The sequence below is a fragment of the Eublepharis macularius genome, chromosome 2 (assembly GCF_028583425.1).
Source record: "Eublepharis macularius isolate TG4126 chromosome 2, MPM_Emac_v1.0, whole genome shotgun sequence".
Taxonomy (NCBI): domain Eukaryota; kingdom Metazoa; phylum Chordata; class Lepidosauria; order Squamata; family Eublepharidae; genus Eublepharis; species Eublepharis macularius.
This window is the reverse complement of record NC_072791.1, coordinates 223,164,093-223,181,512: the sequence shown is the minus strand read 5'-3', so window position 1 is coordinate 223,181,512 and position 17,420 is coordinate 223,164,093. Positions and strand designations below refer to the sequence as shown.

The window sequence follows — 17,420 nt, the reverse complement described above, 5'->3', positions numbered from 1 at the left end:
GGAGTCGGCAAATCTATCTGTGGCCGAGTCTCCTGATATTTTGAGATTCCACTTAAAATCAGAGTATTACTAATTTTACCAGATATTGGTGCAGGGAGCTGAAGGCTTAGCTCTTCCTGTTTGGATGTATATTTCCTCCAGCAGGACAAATGGCAGCTCTGAGGAAAGTAGGAGGTGGGCAGTTTAGATCAGGAAAATGGGCATAGGGGAAATTATTTCTCCTCTCTTGAGTATGGCTTCCTTGATCAAGAAGCATCCGGCTGTGTCTTTTAACTGAAAATGTACACCAGGAGATCTAGTCCACCCACATCTCATCCCGTTGAGTCCTAAGGATCTTATCAGATTCCAGCTCTTGAATTATCTGTGTCTTGAAGATAATACAGTGCCGTCAGTAGGTTAATTATCAGTATGTAAAAAAAAGGGGAAGAGATAACGGTATAAAGGAGAGAAGATTAAGGAATAACCACTGTGATAATCTAACTACGACTACAATTTAAGCAAAGTTCTCTTGTGAAATACAACTATATCTATATACTTCTTTGTGTAAATATACAAAATTGCCTTCTCATCATACACCTATTCAAAAGCTGCTAAGATTATTCTAACCAATTGAGAGTCACAAAAATTATATAAATCCAAACAATTTCTTAAAGATGTATTGTCGAAGGCTTTCACGGCCGGAGAACGATGGTTGTTGTGGGTTTTCCGGGCTGTATTGCCGTGGTCTTGGCATTGTAGTTCCTGACGTTTCGCCAGCAGCTGTGCCAGCCACAGAGATGCCAGCCACAGCTGCTGGCGAAACGTCAGGAACTACAATGCCAAGACCACGGCAGTACAGCCCGGAAAACCCACAACAACCATCAATTTCTTAAAGGCTTGCACAAGATAGGCAGTATATAATGCACTTCAATAAACTGTTGTCTTCTGAACAAAACAACTCCCCCCAAACAGTCCAAGAGCGAGTGTTTGTCAGTTGCAGACGGCGTATGGCTGGCTGATTGTAAATCCCATTTCTGCCAAGATCGTAATCAGGTGTGTAGCCGTATCCCAAACGAATCTCTCGTGATCCAAGCGACTTGCTTTTGAAGGCTTAATGAGAATCTGCTTTAAAAGTAATTTGGGAATGTGTTATGCATTCAGGCTGCTTGAATGCAGAGGCTCAGTGAAAATGGGGTTTTGATGGTATGCTGTTTATGTGCGATCATACGAGATCCTCTTAATTATCAGTATGAGCAAATGTATGAATGTTTCTCTTTATAATGTCGATAAAGAAACGTTTTACTCCATTGCTGTGCCTTGCTGACTTAACGTAAAGCATACTGCGTCTCACCATAGATAGTATAGCAGGATTGTTATAGGACAATCCTGCTGTACTATGTATGGCAAGATGCGGTATGGTGGAGTGGATAGAACGTCAGGCTTAGACTAAGGAGGAGACTGGGTTTCATCCCAGCTCAGCCAGGGAGCCAGCGGGTGGACTTTGGGCCAGTCTCTCCTCCTCTCTCACAGGGTGTTCAGAGGTTCAGATATGGGAGAGAGCGCCGCTGTGCTCATTGGCCAATGCTTCTTGCAAAAAGGGCAGAATGATTTTTTAAAAAAAACGTAACGCATTGTGATTTCGTTTTTTCAGAACGCCATGCAGATTGTGGGATTTATGGACCATGAAACACAGTCCGTTTTTGAAGTCGTTGCCGCCGTCTTAAAATTAGGAAATATTGAATTCAAGCCTGAATCTCGAGTGAATGGTTTAGATGAAAGTAAAATCAAAGATAAAAACGGTAATGCAAGCTTTTATAGACATCGGTTAAAAAAGTATTATTGTTGAATAAGAAGGTGAACCATAGTGTTGAGTATTATCTTTTCTTAGAGGATAACTTTCACAATTATACTGTCTGGGATCCAGTGCTTATGAGAAACAAACAGTTTGTGGAAAGGATAGTTTCAGCTTCCCTAAGGAGGCAGCTCCATCGCTGAATGTCGAGGAACCTTCCAGATCGTGGCTCCTTACAGTATACAAGGTTTGGGCAAGAGCACGAGGACAGCCAGTTTCTGCTGAGCTCCCCTCCTTGACGTGTGCCTTCCCTGAGCCACATGGCGCGCAGCGCTGCAGGGTTCTATAACTTCTGCCCTGGCTTTTCAGAAAGCTCAAGTGGTTGTAGAGGGAAGGTGATAAATATCATGTCCACTAACTTGCGCCGTTTATACTAACTTTGGATTCAGTTTGTTATATTGATTGTAATAAATTAATGTCCTTAATTTACTGTATGGCTTTTCCTCTTGATTTTGGAGGTCTTTGAGTGACTTTTCCATACCTCCCAGGTTAACCTGGGAGTTATAGACTGTCACCTATGCGACTGTACTTAGAAGAAAACACTATTGAGCATAGCAAGGCTTAGTTCTGAATTTTAACATACAGGAATCAAGCTGTAAATTATTTGTGGTGTTTGTCACTTACTTGCATTCGCATTAATATTTTTATATTGTACATCCCCATCATATTATCACGTAATTATTTCATTGGAATCAGTGTTCCTAGGGTTTGGAGTTGGTCTGTTCTCCAGGTTGAATCCAAAGAATTGGGAGTTGGAAGAGAATTGCCTTGCATGTTGGGCTACAAACGAGGACAGTTCACACAGGGCTGTAAAGGTGGAGGGGGCGGGCTCTGCTGCCATTTTTATATTCCTGCCTGTATAAGAGGCTGGGCAAGCAGAATAATATCTGTACATATACACTGTAATGCTTTGCAGAGTTATGAGTCCAAGCCTGTTGAAATCTGGAGTAACTTTGCGTAGAATTGCTGTGTTAGACAGCGAGGTGTCTTTAATAGATGAGAAGCAAATTCAAAATATCTTAAATTTTGGTCTGGATTAGTGGATTTATTGGGATATCAACATATATCCTCCTTTTAACGTTTTTTAAAAAAAACCAAAGCCACTTCTTCCACGAGTAGAAGGTTTTCTGTACAGACAAGGACTCCATTCCAGTTTTCCAGAGTTGACTGAAGAGCACTATGACATAAAGCTGAAGCATGCGTTACATCCAGGGTTTTTTTTCTGGGAAAAGAGGTGGTGGAACTCAGTGGGTTGCCCTTGGAGAGAATGGTCACATGGCTGGTGGCCCCGCCCCCTGATCTCCAGACAGAGGGGAGTTGAGATTGCCCTCTGTGGAGTTCCGGAACCTCTTGAAAATGGTCACATGGCTGGTGGCCCCCCCCCCTTGATCGCCAGACAGAGGGGAGTTGAGATTGCCCTCTGTGGAGTTCCGGAACCTCTTGAAAATGGTCACATGGCTGGTGGCCCCGCCCCCTGATCTCCAGACAGAGGGGAGTTGAGATTGCCCTCCGCGCCGCTTGGGGGCAGGGCCACTGGCCATGTAACCATTTTCAAGAGGTTTCGGAACTCTGTTCCACTGCGTTCCAGCTGAAAAAAAGCCCTGGTTACATCAACATAGGGAGAACTCTGAAACGGCCTCCCCATGGCAATTACTCTAGCAACTTGTTACCATGCAGAATGTAGGCATCATTTCCCTGTGCCCCTCCCACAGCCTCGCTCCGTGCTGCTGGCCATCCCCGCGGGTGGCATGGAGACTTGCAGCGATGCCATGCGATAATCTCTCCAACGGTTACAGGCTTGGTGGCTTCCGTTGAGCTTTGTTCTCGGCAGCGTCCTTGTCCTGACGGTAACGCGTGCTACAGCTCTGACGCTCTCGTCTTGAAGATGCTTCCCTGTCGTTTTATAAGTCGGCGAGCTTCTAAGTCCATGAGCGCATAACGTATTTTAGCGTTGTTAATTTACTTAACGGGTATGCCAAAAGCAGAGAAATAAGTTAAGCGGAGGTCCTTTGTTTCCTTAGAACTCAAAGAAATATGTGAGCTGACTGGCATCGATCAGTCGGTGCTGGAAAGAGCGTTTAGCTTCCGTACTGTCGAAGCCAAGCAGGAGAAAGTCTCAACAACTCTAAACGTGGCCCAGGTAACAGCAGATTTTTAATGTATATAAGACATGTAGGAAGAATTTGCTCTTTGTTGTAGTAGCTTGTGTGCGGCCTGAGGTAAAGCCTTTAATTGTTACTCCTTTGAGAAAAAATTATTTTTCCCCATGAATCTTTTGTGGAAATCCAAATGATTATCTGTCTCAGATAAACTTTTCAGAACCTAGCCCACAGTGGGCCTCTTGTATTCTTAATAACAATCACATTTGACAATATAAAAAATGCCTTCTAGAACGTCCAGAATTTTTATTCTGGTTTCTTAATTAGGTCAGTCCTGCGCCATGCTAATGCCTTCTCACAGGTGTAGCAGAGTCATGATGCATGGCAGCGTGCGCGAATAGCATGAGCACATGGGCAAGACAGATGGGCAGGGGCCTTTTTAACCCCTGCCACCTCTTTTCCTGCTCAATAGGGGCCCAGCTGCCTATGAGAGGCAACTCTGCTCATGTGTCTGTGTCGTTCACAAACTCATACCTCTACATTGCAGGATGGTACACAGCTGAAATGGTTTCCACAGTGCTTCCTTCATGTGAGAACATTATCTTCCAAGATACAAAGAACCCGGCTTCCCTTGTGTTTAAGGCTCATTCGGGGCAGTGATCTCTTTAGAGATATTCATTTTTGCCGGGATCACACAGAGTGACTTCATAACAACAAAGGCATTTTATTTTATCAGTCTTCAAATAAATCAGAAATTCCCTCACATTTTAATAGGTCTGCAAACCAACCCCGAACAAACGTCGTCATGGGCTGCTCCACTTTGTGTGTGTGTACAGTGCCATCAACTTGCAGCCGACTTATAACGACCTCAAGGCAAGAGACAAATGGATGTGGTTTGCCATTGCCTGCCTCTGCGTAGGGACCCTGGACTTCCTTGGTGGTTTTCCTATCCAAATAATACCCTGCTTAACTTCTGAGATTTGACAAGATTGGGCCATCCATTTCAGGGCAACCTCTACCATAAGTCATGCCAGAGATATAAAGTGTCTGTGACAACCACAAATATCTAATGCTTGTGTGTGTTTTTGTTTTAAATTAGGCTTACTATGCCCGGGATGCTCTGGCAAAGAATCTTTACAGTAGACTCTTTTCTTGGCTTGTCACCAGAATCAATGAGAGCATTAAGGTAATCTTATCTGAAATCAATGTAACTAAATGAATAAGCATGGAGAGTTAAAAGTGCATGCCCATCTGTTTGTGGCACAGAAATGGAAAGTTGGCAGGAGGTTAAGAATACTTGTACTCTTAAAATGTATTTTTTTTCCTGTGAAAAGATTTTTCATCCATAAAAAATGATTGGGCAGTATTACTGTAATCTCACTTGATTTATGAAGCATATGAAAGTAATGCTAACTTTCTTCTAGGCACAAACGAAAGTAAGGAAGAAAGTCATGGGCGTTTTGGACATCTACGGCTTTGAAATTTTTGAGGTACTTTTATTTATTTTATGTCTGGAGCGAGAGGTGATATGTCCGATACTAGAGAAAGAATAAATACAGTTTCTCATAGCTATATCGGTCACTGCATTTTCCAGAAATGACAAAAAGGGGAAATGGGGTTGAAGGGAACGGTCTCCCCCCCACATCTGTTTTTGAGGATTTCCATTGCATACTTCTAAGACATTGTTCTAAGAATTGTTCCATGTAAGAGAGCGCTGAAATACTTGGCCATCACGCCTATGAAAGCAACATATTGCAGCAGGATTTGAGTCCAGTGGCATCTTAGAAACCAAGAACCCTGGTTATATGGGGGCCATCTTTTATACGGTATAAAAGGAGTGCTGCTATTTTTTACATTTTTGTATGATGCTTTTAAATGTTTTATATGGAATGTTTTAAATGTTCTTAATGCTGTTATCCGCCCTGAGCCTGCTTGCGGGGAGGGCGGAATACAAATATGATTAAATAAATAAATAAATAAATAAATAAAAGAAGATTTTCAGGGTATAAGCTTTCGAGATTCAAAGCTCCCTTCTTCAAAGTTCCCTCCTTCTTCTTTTTTTTTAAATTTTTTTATTGGTGAGTATACATTCCGAATTTAATACATACATTCCCTTAATATTTAATTAACCCTGTCTCCCACCCTTTTCCTCCCCCCTCCCTATCTTCCAACAGCTTTCCAACCCTTAACCCCTCTTATTACTTAATAGTATCCCTTACTCTAAGCACATTCTAATTTTTTTCAGACATTCTATCAAATATATCAAATATACTATCGATATAGTATACATCTATCAGTTATACTATCAATATAGTATAGTATACATCTTATACCCCTCAATATAGCAGACCAGTATAATACAATATAACATATAACAAGAATCTTAATTTAAACATATTCTATTTCTTTTAAACATATATTCTATCAGATATACTACTATCAATATAATATGTATTATAAAACCCCTAACTGTGTGCCATGCCACCAATGTAGCACAGCACACAACGCAATATAACACAGTCACATAATATAATATACAATCTGGTCTGCTAACATAATGTATTATATATAGTATACCCCATTAGTATGTCTATTTAGCTACTCTCATTATCATATATTCTGAATAAAATTCCCCTAACCCTTATACTAGCTTAGATTATTATTACATTTCCCCTAAATGGTGAGATCCCTTCTCTCTTCCCTTTTCCTTGTTTTTCTTTAAAAATTCTCAAACTGCCACAGTTCTCCTTTTAAAAGTTCCCTCCTTCTTCTGAAAGCTTGCACCCTGAAAATCTTCTTGGTCTCTAAGGTGCCATTGAACTCAAATCCTACTTTTCTACGGCAGACCAACCAACACAGCTACCTACCTGAAACCAGCATATTGTAACGCTCTTCATGGGTATCGCAACACTTCATGTTGGTTTATGTAAAGTCTATTTTAAAATTTGTTTCCTTAGAAACTATTTATTTATTTTATGTCATTTATAGTCTGCCTTTCTCACTGAGACTCAAGGCGGATTACACAGTATGAGCTTAGTACCATCAGTATCAAGTACATTTCCATACAATATCAAGTACATTTCTGTATAGTGTCAAGGAGATTTCCATAAACAGTGCCTTAGGGTAAATATAAACAAGTTTACAAAGACATACCTTTAGCAAGGATCCAATACAGAGTAGAAGAAATGCTGAAACAGAGCATAATGAATTCTAGGACTGACATTAGACAACATGAAGCTGAAACAGAACATAATAAATAACACATTCTGGGACTAACATTTGACAACATGAAGCACGGTAGTGCATAGGAGTATATATTTAAAGCAGCAGATAGTATGTAAGGCAACATAGTGGTGAAGTCTATGGTCCCTCACTCATTAGTGAAGCATCTGAGACTTTATCCCTACAGTGCAGCCCTCCTGTCTGAGTAAAAAGCCTTTTGTTTTGCCCCTGGCTTCCTGTATTAGCTCAAGGTGGTTTACACTCATGATTGATTGAGAGCCAAGCTACACGTGACGAATGACACTTGAACGGCAAGTGAACACTATGTGATCAAGCGGAGCACACGTGAGCAGGGAGGAATACACGTGAGTCTGTTCACTTGCCGGTCAAGTGTCATTCGTCACTTGTAGCTTGGCCCTTAGAACATTAATGATAAGCAGCAGATACTGTGGAGGAGGGATCACCAATGTGCTGACACCTGGCAATGCCTTGCCTTGAGCCCACCAATTGGCTTCAGAAAGTGGGTGGGGCCAGGTAGCGCTCTTGCCCAGCATGGCTTCTGATTGGCCATTGGAGATTTGATTGGCTATGCAAATTAAAATAGGGTTTCAGTGACAGCTGCCACCAGTGTTGGTTTTATCGTCTCCCTTATTCCTCTTTCCCAGTGTATTTTTAAAATTATTCCTCTTGTCCCCTGCACTTTGGCTTTGTGTGTGTGTGTGTGGCTTTGCCTCCTGCAGCATCCATTTTGTGGTTGGCTGTGCTGCCCATGGGAGCCATTTTGTGGTTGCACTCACCACCTTGTGTCAGAATGCTAGAGGTGCCCACAGGCTCAAAAAGGCTGGGCACCCCAGTTGCAGAGTCACAACATACTTTCAGCTACGTTATTTCATCAGAGCTATAAAATTATGCCTACTCACTCCAAGTAACTCCTGACCTTGGTATAGTTATTGTCAAAAAAATACTGACTTGCATCGGAGACTCTGGAAGGCTCAGCACTCATTAGTGAGACAGGTGGGATTAAGGCAGATGCCAGTAACTTAAGAAAAATCAGTGAGAAAGTTTACTTAAAAGCAGAAAATCCAGTCCACCTTTTCAGGAACTCATTGAGCAGATTTAAGGATGTGTGGCATGCACGGCGTTTGCTCAGAGTAAATCCCCGTGGATTAAACTTAGGGTAAACAGAGTTACAGGACTTTCATGGTCAAAAGACTGTGTACGTGCACGCTAAACTAAACGTTGACATACACATAATTTGCTTTTACACCCTTAGAGCCATTTGCAGTCAAACTCTGTTGGCTTGACACAAAACAGGAAGCTACAGTTGTTAAATTTTTATCCTGCTTTTCCATTATAACTCCCAGATGAGTATAGGTATACTTGTGTAACACACGTGTAGCTCTTTACGTGACTTTTCAGGTAAGCATCTAATAACATCAAGTTTGCATACTGACTAATAGCTTGCACAAATACAATTTAAAAATCAAGAAAATGCTTGCGAGCTACTTTCGCTCTCTTCTCAAAACTCGTTGCTGTATGGATCCACTGTAAGGACTGAAATTATGTGGAATATGGGTGCACATGTGGTACAATTGTTTTGAGATCCAGTGGAATGCCGCAGATGTCAAGTACATTTCCTCATTAAAGCTTTTAAAAAGTGTTGTTAAGCCAAATCAAAAAGAGTCCAGTAGCACCTTTAAGACTAACCAACTTTATTGTAGCATAAGCTTTCCAGAATCACAGTTCTCTTCGTCAGATGCATGGAGGGAAAAAAGAAACCCTCCATGCATCTGACGAAGAGAACTGTGATTCTCAAAAGCTTATGCTACAATAAAATTGGTTAGTCTTAAAGGTGCTACTGGACTCTTTTTGATTTTGCTGCTACAGACTAACACGGCTAACTCCTCTGCATTGTTAAGCCAAAGCGTTTTAAGTATTTATTTTACTTTTTAAACTTCTGTTCTGCCTTTCTCTAGAAAGGCAAGCCCTGAAACTGGACTTTCTCCACAAAGTCCTCTTTCAGCAAGAGAAACCCCCGTTAAAGTTGGTTCTGTTACTAGCTTGAATTGAGTGCTGATGTTTTATGCGATGATTCTAATAAAGAACGTAGCAGAATTCATTACTGAAGAAGTTGAGCTGATGGCACTCATACGTGCAGTAATAAGCGATGATTTCTTCCTGCCTTATAACCAGGAGACGTTTACGAGGTTTCCCCTAGGAGCTAATTACTCATTGTTGTTTGAGTTGCGGCATTGGCAATTGTTTGTTCTCTCCAAGATAATAACTTAAATTGTCGGTGCCAACCGGAACTGTATGCCGTGCGTACAGGGGGCTCAGAGGCTGGTATAAGCTGAGACAAAGGGGGAATAAAATGGCGGGCAGGCATAAAAAGAGGACAGGAAAGAGGTTTAAAAGCTATTTTGAAAGCCGTGTGTTGGGGGAGCTGTATGATTGAACTTTGGAGTTGGTACTTGCATAAGCCTGCTTATTTCAGTTCATTGGGAAGGCAGGCGTTAACTTTCTGCATGGCTGTTTTAAGCACATAAGAAGAGTCCTGATGGATCAGACCAGTGGCCCGTTTCGTCTGGCATCCTGCGCCACATAGCGGGTAACCGGTTGCCCTGAAGGCCTCTCCTTCAGCTTGGTCACCAGCTGCCAAGGGCCTCTCCTGCCACCTGGCACCGGGTGGCTAGTAGCCATTGAGGGACCTCTCCTCCTTGAATCAAGGAAGTGCCGAGTGTGAACGGGCTTTAAAAGCTCAGCAAGTGCTAGCAGTTCTTCATTCCTGACCCGGTGACGGTGCAGTGACCCAGTGCTGGGGTCTCCTTCCCCTCCTCCTCTGCCCTCGACTGCCGCTGCTGCCTCCACCAGTCTCAGCAGGAAAAACCTTGCTGACCTCTTTTTTAAAGATATATCACAGAATCATAGAATTGGAAGAGGCCTTACAGACCATCTAGTCCAACCCCTTGCCCATTGCAGGAACAGCCTAAAGCATCTCACTGGAAGCTGCATGTACCTTCTAGGGGTTTCAAAACTCTTGTGAAATTACTTCCTTTTGCGAGTCTCCGGACACCATTTTGCTTACCGTGGCAACGGACGCTGAGAAATAGTGACCAGATGCTTGTGAGAAGCAGGAGTTTTGTGAACGTTTGTGCAGTATCGCATCTGATTTGATGTGTTGGTTTTAAAGAAGATGGAAGGAACATGGAGGTCAGGTGGATTAACCCCTCCAGCCACCAAGGGGTGGGGGTGGGGGGATGACAGACAGGTGACTTGCAGGCAAGAGTGAAGAATGCCACCCCCCCCCCATCTTCCTTCTGAAACACTGGCTTGTTGTAGAGCCCGCCATGTTCTGGCTGATTGTTAAAGAATTGTTCCTTTTGGCAGATCAACGGAACTGTGCACATGAGTATTTCCTGTCCATGTACACATTTTATTTTTTTAATAGTTCCATACCTGCCTTTCTCCCATGTATCTCAGGTCCCAGGGCAGATAATAACAACGTAAAAACAATACTATTGATTGTATTGACTTACATGGTGTAATCTGCCTTGAGTGTCAGTGAGACAGGTGGACTATAAAAAATGTAAATCTCATAAAACATGAAAACAACAGGTCTAAAGAGCAGTCTAAAGTCTGTTCTCCCCCCCCCCCCCCGCCCCAAAGCAGGCTTGCCCGGGTTTGTGCCTTTTGCCCAGGATACCCCAAAAGCTCTCTGGAGCAGCCTTCCCTGAAAGCCGAGTGGGTAAGGAGGCTCCCTTTATCTGTCTGGAAGATTTCCATGCCTCCTAATCAGAGCATCTAACAAAAAAAAAATTAATACGAATTAAAATAACAAAATTGCTTCTTAGCCATTTGAAAAACAATGGAAGAGGAGGAGCCAGTTTTTTACATGAAAAGGAAAGTGGGGCTCCGCCCTGACGCTGATGCCTCCCTGCCTCACGGTGTGAAAGCATTTCCCCATTCCCCACACGGGCCCCGTCTCCTGTGCTGGGGCCATGCTTCGGGTTGGTCACGGTGCTTGTGATAAGGGAGCTCAGGGTGAGGGGGAAAGACTTTCGTTTCCCTCATCCATGTGCTCTCTTGCGTATAATAATAACATTAATAATAATAACATTCGATTTATATACCGCCCTTCAGGACAACTTAATGCCCACTCAGAGCAGTTTACAAAGTGTTATTATTACCCCACAACAATCACCCTGTGAGGTGGGTGGGGCTAAGAGAGCTCAAGAGAACTGTGACTCGCCCAAGGTCACCCAGCTGGCTTTGTGGAGGAGTGGGGAATCAAACCCGGCTCTCCAGATTAGAGCCCCGTGCTCTTAACCACTACACCATAAAAGTGAAGTATAAAAGTGAAGTCCTCCCCATTGCTTTTGCATATGAATGGGGGGAAGGCATGTGAACAGATCCGTACAGCTGCCCCTGTTGGTCTAGTTTAGCCTCTCCCATAAATGAAGCAAGTCTATTACTAGAGATACCATCTTATGAAGATACTCATTATTGGGCAGTGGGCCTCCATATACAGTGTGGACTGTGATGCATAGTTCAAATGTACTTTGAATCACCAGGTCTTTGGATTCCCACAGTCCCTTTTCTTTGCACGCATAAAGCTTGTAAGAATCAGATCTGCGCGTACATGTGCAGTAGAGGCAGCGTTCAAGCTCAGTGCCTCTTTGTATGTACAGTATTTCCAAAACTGAACACACGTGACCCAGCCCCGTGCAGTCCTTCAAGAGGGAAACTGAATCCGTTCTTAATGTTTCACTTATCATGCCTGCATTAATTCATTATGAAATAGCTCATCAAATAGTAACACTTGCTCTTCTGATTTAGAGGGCTCTATTAATCTAGCTAATGCATTCATTTCCAAATTTTGCTTTGAATATTATTCAGATGTCCTTTAAAGAGCACTTGGTTGATCTACCGAGCTTGAGAATGAGACGTGCATCACAGTTACAATCAAGAAGAAATGTCGGGTTAATTTGGTTCTCCCTGGGGCCGCTATGCTAGGAGTATTTAGCTTTATCTAGTATCTGTCATATGAGCTCTTCAGGTTTATTTGCTGAAGGATTCAGTCACTGGGCTTCTCATTCAAAACGCTTTTCATTGCTAGCTTGCTTTTCTTTCCTGTCAGAAAAGGGCAATGATGTAAGAATTCTGAGATTTCGGTGCCTGTTAGAACCCTGTTTTCTTGGATGATTGAGCAATATTTTTATTTATTTTTAAAATTTATTTAACAAAATTTATATTCCCTCTTTCTGCCCTCATAAGGCTCACCAAGGCCCTTGTGAAAATATACATAATAAAATCACATTTAAAAACCATTAAAACCAACCAAAACAACAACACGCCATTAAAACAATTAAAACCAGAGCTAAAATACATACCAAGACATAAAAACAACAATTCACATATTTAAAACATTGTTAACAAAGGAAAGATCACTGAGGGAACACCAAACCAAACAAAAAGGCTTCGCCTGCTGGCGGAAGACAGCTATAAAAGAGGATAGACAAATAAAGAGAAATTTAGAAAGGACAATTCTGTGTGTTGGGAGGTGTGGTGCCTGAGGGTAAGTGGACAACTGGCTGAATGAGTGCGATGTGAAGGTTAAAACCACAGTGCAACTCTTGACCTCCACAGAACTCTGCTGTTTTAGGGTTCTGTCTTACTTCCATTAAAATCCATGGCAACACACAAAAATGGAAGGGGGGAAAAGTTCCATCTATTCACACTATTGGTACAATAGAATATGGGAGAAGATAAAATGTCACCCTACTTGAAGAGAATGGAGAACCCTACCTGTACCTCCAACTGCCAAGAAAGATGGCTGACTTCTTTCTATACGCTGATTTAGATTGCAATCCTATAGAGAGTTACTCCAGTCTAAGCCCATTGACTTCAATTGACTTAGACTGGAGTAACTCTGCATAGGACTGCACTGTTAAATGTTGAGTCAAACAACAGTAAAGCCACACTTAGTCAAATCTGTGCAAGCAACACCATAGTTTCCTCTCTTTGTAGTTAAACTTCAGCGTGAACGGTTGTGTCCAAAATAACTCTTAGTAGTTCTTACTGTTGTCGCTGAGATCCTTCTATTTACTGTAATTATATCATGGTGCTACAGGTGTGTATTAACTTGTTGTAGACTTATATTTATGTGATAGAAGCTACGATTAATTTTGCAAAATAAAAGTTTAAATTAAAAAAAAAAAACTCTGCCATTTGATTTGAAAAGGTCACATTTAATCTACCGAGAAATAACTATGAAATAATCACAACCAGCTAGTGGGATGTTGGATTCTTGTCTTATTACAGATGCTAATTTTCTGCCTTTCCCACCTCCATGCGTATCTCCTCGCTCTAATCAAGCTGATGATGATTTTCATTGCATCCTGGCCCTTCTTTGCAAAACCTCACCCATCCACATAAAAAGACTGAGGGACCTTCATTCTTCTTTCTATCTGTCAAAGTGAGCTTTGACTCATGAAATATGATAGCTGGGCTTGAAGTTTTTTCAACCGCCACTTAAACATCAATTAAACAGGAAATCCCTTATGATATGAGAAACCTGGCCAGGAAGGGAAACCTCCCTCCAGGGTTGTGTGATGCTTGTGACCAGGGCTTTTTTCTGGGAAAAGAGGTGGTGGAACTCAGTGGGTTGCCCTCGGAGAAAATGGTCACATGGCTGGTGGCCCCGCCCCCTGATCTCCAGACAGAGGGGAGTTGAGATTGCCCTCCGCGCTGCTGGAGCGGCACGGAGGGCAATCTCAACTCCCCTCTGTCTGGAGATCAGGGGGCGGGGCCACCAGCCATGTGACCATTTTCAAGAGGTTCCGGAACTCCGTTCCACCGCGTTCCTGCTGGAAAAAAGCCCTGCTTGTGACTGTGAGTTCAGCAGCGAGTAATCTATATAATCGCTGACTTCCAGTCATTGGCATAGTGGCATATGCTGCGACCCAGCCTGCCCTGTTTTGTTTGTGGCCCGTTGGGTTTCTTGTGCTGGACAGGCTTCAGGGGTATTTTGGTTTTTCCTCAAAGTGGGCAAAAAGAGCCTTTGAACTAAACACCGCATGCAAAGAGTGATTGAAGCCCGATGGTCTTCAGTTACAACAGCTATCCCTGGGGTGGGTGTGTAAACTTTAAATCCACGAGAAACGTAAATGGCAAAACCTCCTTCCAAACTGTGGAGACCTGTGTTGCCAGTGCCAACAGTGTGGAGTGTCAGTGTTTTAAATAAACAAATAACATTTATTTTGAGTCCTGTGCATGATCACTGCTACTCTTCCCCTTTACTCATTTTGCAGGATAACAGTTTTGAGCAGTTCATCATTAATTACTGCAATGAGAAACTGCAACAGATCTTCATTGAGCTGACGTTGAAGGAAGAGCAAGAGGAGTACATTCGAGAGGTAATACACTTTCCCCCCCAGTTATTTATATACATTTATTTAGAACATTTATGGCCACCTTTCTGCCCAGTGAGTCTTTAGGGTTCCTAAGACAAAGGTCAAGGCACACAACAATGTAAATAAAATAATAAATAATAATAGCAAATGTGCTTACGTACAGCTCTGCTAAAGGGACTAGTGCCTCAGAGCGGTGAATAAAGTCAGTGTTGCTCTCCCTGCGGTACAGCTGGGGCTGGAAGGAGGGGCTGACCCATGACCTCCCGCTGAGTTTATGGCAGGAGTGCGATTCAAACCAGCAGAGTGCAGATTTGCAGCCCAACCACTATTCGGATGACGGAGAGTGCCCTCAAGTCATAACTGACTTACAGCAACCCTGGTGGGGGTTTCATGGCAAGGGACCAGCAGAGGTGGTTTGCCATTGCCTGCCTCTGCAACCTTGGTTTTTGCTGGAGGTTTCCCATCCAGTTACTAACCCAGACCTACCCTGCTTAGCTTCTGAGATCTGATGAGATGGGGCTCTCCTGGACTATCCGGGTCAGGGTAACCACTATTCTACAGCACCTACAAACAAGCTTGGGCATGTAAACAATAAGTGTCATCTCCTGATTTCAGTCCAACTCAGAAGCCTGGGGCAGAGGAGAGTGGAGTCTTTCACTTGGCCATCTGTAGAGGTGGTGCCATCTTACCTTCAGTGTGTGTTCGTGTATGTTCTCACACGCCTAGAAAAGTACAGCCTGCAGGGCAGTAGAGAGGAAAACTCATGGTCTCAAGCTATCTAATGTCACTAAAGACATGTTCCTGCTGAAGGTTGCTGGATGTGAAGACAGTCCTTCAAGATTCACCCAGACTTGATACTTTCCATGCAGCCTGGTATTCTTGTTGCCTTTTAACAAGGTGGCTTGAAAGCTTTTAACGTTTCTCCTTGCCAGTTGTGATGATCGAGTCACGTTTGATAAACTGTTAATGAAGAATGAGTACTACTAGCCCTGAAACTAAATACATAGTAGATGACAGGGTGCCAAATGAAACGGAAGAGAAGTGTAATACAGTTCTACAGGGTCAAGATGAGAACGACAGGCATGGCGGATGTCGCCTGCTCTTCAGAATCAGCATATTTTGTTCGTGTGTTCCCGAATGTCTCAAACCAAGTCCTTGATCCTAAGGTTTCCTGCCTTTATGTTAGGTCCTTAGGATGTGTTTCATTTTGAGTAGGCAAAACTATCTGAGTGGGCAGGATTGACCTTGATGGACCAGTGGTATGACAGTGTATAAGGCAGCTTCATCTGTGTTCAGATAATCTGTGTTTATTTTTATTTTTTTAACTTTGTGTTTCACTTTTCCTTTTTGCACAGTCGTAGCATCCCATGCCATAGATTTGGTTGAAAAAATAACTCGAGATCATCTGTGAGCTCCGCAGCTGAGCAGGGCAGTCGAACCTTGAGAATGCCATGTTCATGGCCCATAAATACAGTAGCCACAGCATTACACTAGTTGTGATAAGTCCCATCTAACATCCAATCTGTAATCACTGTGCTTTGTGAAATGACTGTTCAGCAAACATTGGGTCCACATGGAGCATGCATTTTATGCAGACCTGTTGATGCTACATTGCATTCGTATTTTGATATTGCAACGATTCCACTCTATTTAGTATGGTAATCAGGCATGTTTTAGACTATCACAGCTACAACAAAGGACCAAGTCCACGGGAAGTAAAATGCAATACTCAACAGTAAATTTACAAAAGGTATATTCAAAGTGCAAGTGCTGTAAATAGTGAAAATTCATACACATTGTGAATTCATACCCTTACATTCATTCCATAATCATCACAGATTTGTAAGGGAAGATACATCCATATACATTGAACAGTAGGGCTATAACTCCATAGGTCTTTTCATGAATTCTTATACAAGGTATTGTGCAAAGACTAGCAGTCCTGAGTCCTTCCAGATCAATGAGGAGCGACACAGTTGGAAATGAAAAGCAAAGTTCCAAACCACGCCCAAACATCCTTTGCACGTTTTAGACTATGGCTCACCATGTTACATGTCCACCTAAGCATTATGAAATGTTAATGTTCGGGCCATGTTTTTGATGGTCACCATATTCTATGTTTTTCTCCATTCTCATCACATCCAAATTGGAATGGATCCAAGTTTGTTTAATTAGGTATTTGAACTCCTCTTTTATCCCCAACGGAGACCCAGAGTGGCTTACATCTTTCTCCGCTCCTCCATTATCCCCACATCAACCCTGTGAGGGGGAATGACTGACTCGAGGCCATCTAGTGTACTTTCATGGCAGAGTAGGGATTCGAACCTGGCTCTCCCTGATGCTAGCCAGACACTCTGACTGCTACACCATGCTGATGCAAAGCAGTTGTGGCAAGACTCCTGTTGATCCAACACCAAGACTTAGCTGCGATCCAATGTTTAGTGTTGTCATGATAAGAATCATCTAGGGAGTGGTTGGCACAAGTGCCAGAAGTGGCGCTAACAGGACTGGAGCAGAGGTGTAAGGTGCTGGGGCAACTTCTTGACTGCCTCCCCAGCTGCCCCCCTCCACGAGAATTCGTCAGATTTGGATGGAGAAAATAATTATTTTTCTGTTCTAGCTCAGTGGAAGCTTAAAAGACAATGGCTTGCATCCTGTGATGCTGTTCAGCAAGTGTGGAGCCTTGTTTTGGAAGACGAGCCTCTTCCGCTCTTGGGAACGTGTGTCTGTTAAGTCCTTGGGAATCTTTAGGGTGCCGCAAGGCTCCTGTTTAATTTCCCCGGTCCTCTACTGCTACTTGATTCCCTGGCTCAGCAGACTAGAGGCAAACCCACACCAAGATAGCTCAGGGACAGG

At 42.8% G+C, this 17,420-nt stretch overlaps 1 protein-coding gene across 3 annotated transcripts in view; it reads left to right on the top strand.

Annotated features, from left to right (window-relative positions):
- MYO1B (myosin IB) overlaps positions 1-17,420 on the top strand; it is a 211,803-nt gene that overhangs the window by 137,795 nt on the left and 56,588 nt on the right. For all 3 annotated transcript variants that reach the window (XM_054970608.1, XM_054970607.1, XM_054970606.1), the window contains exons 10-14: positions 1,631-1,778; positions 3,853-3,971; positions 5,030-5,116; positions 5,355-5,420; positions 14,463-14,567. In XM_054970608.1, coding sequence (XP_054826583.1) covers positions 1,631-1,778; positions 3,853-3,971; positions 5,030-5,116; positions 5,355-5,420; positions 14,463-14,567 — 525 coding nt within the window. The remainder of the gene's footprint in view (positions 1-1,630; positions 1,779-3,852; positions 3,972-5,029; positions 5,117-5,354; positions 5,421-14,462; positions 14,568-17,420) is intronic.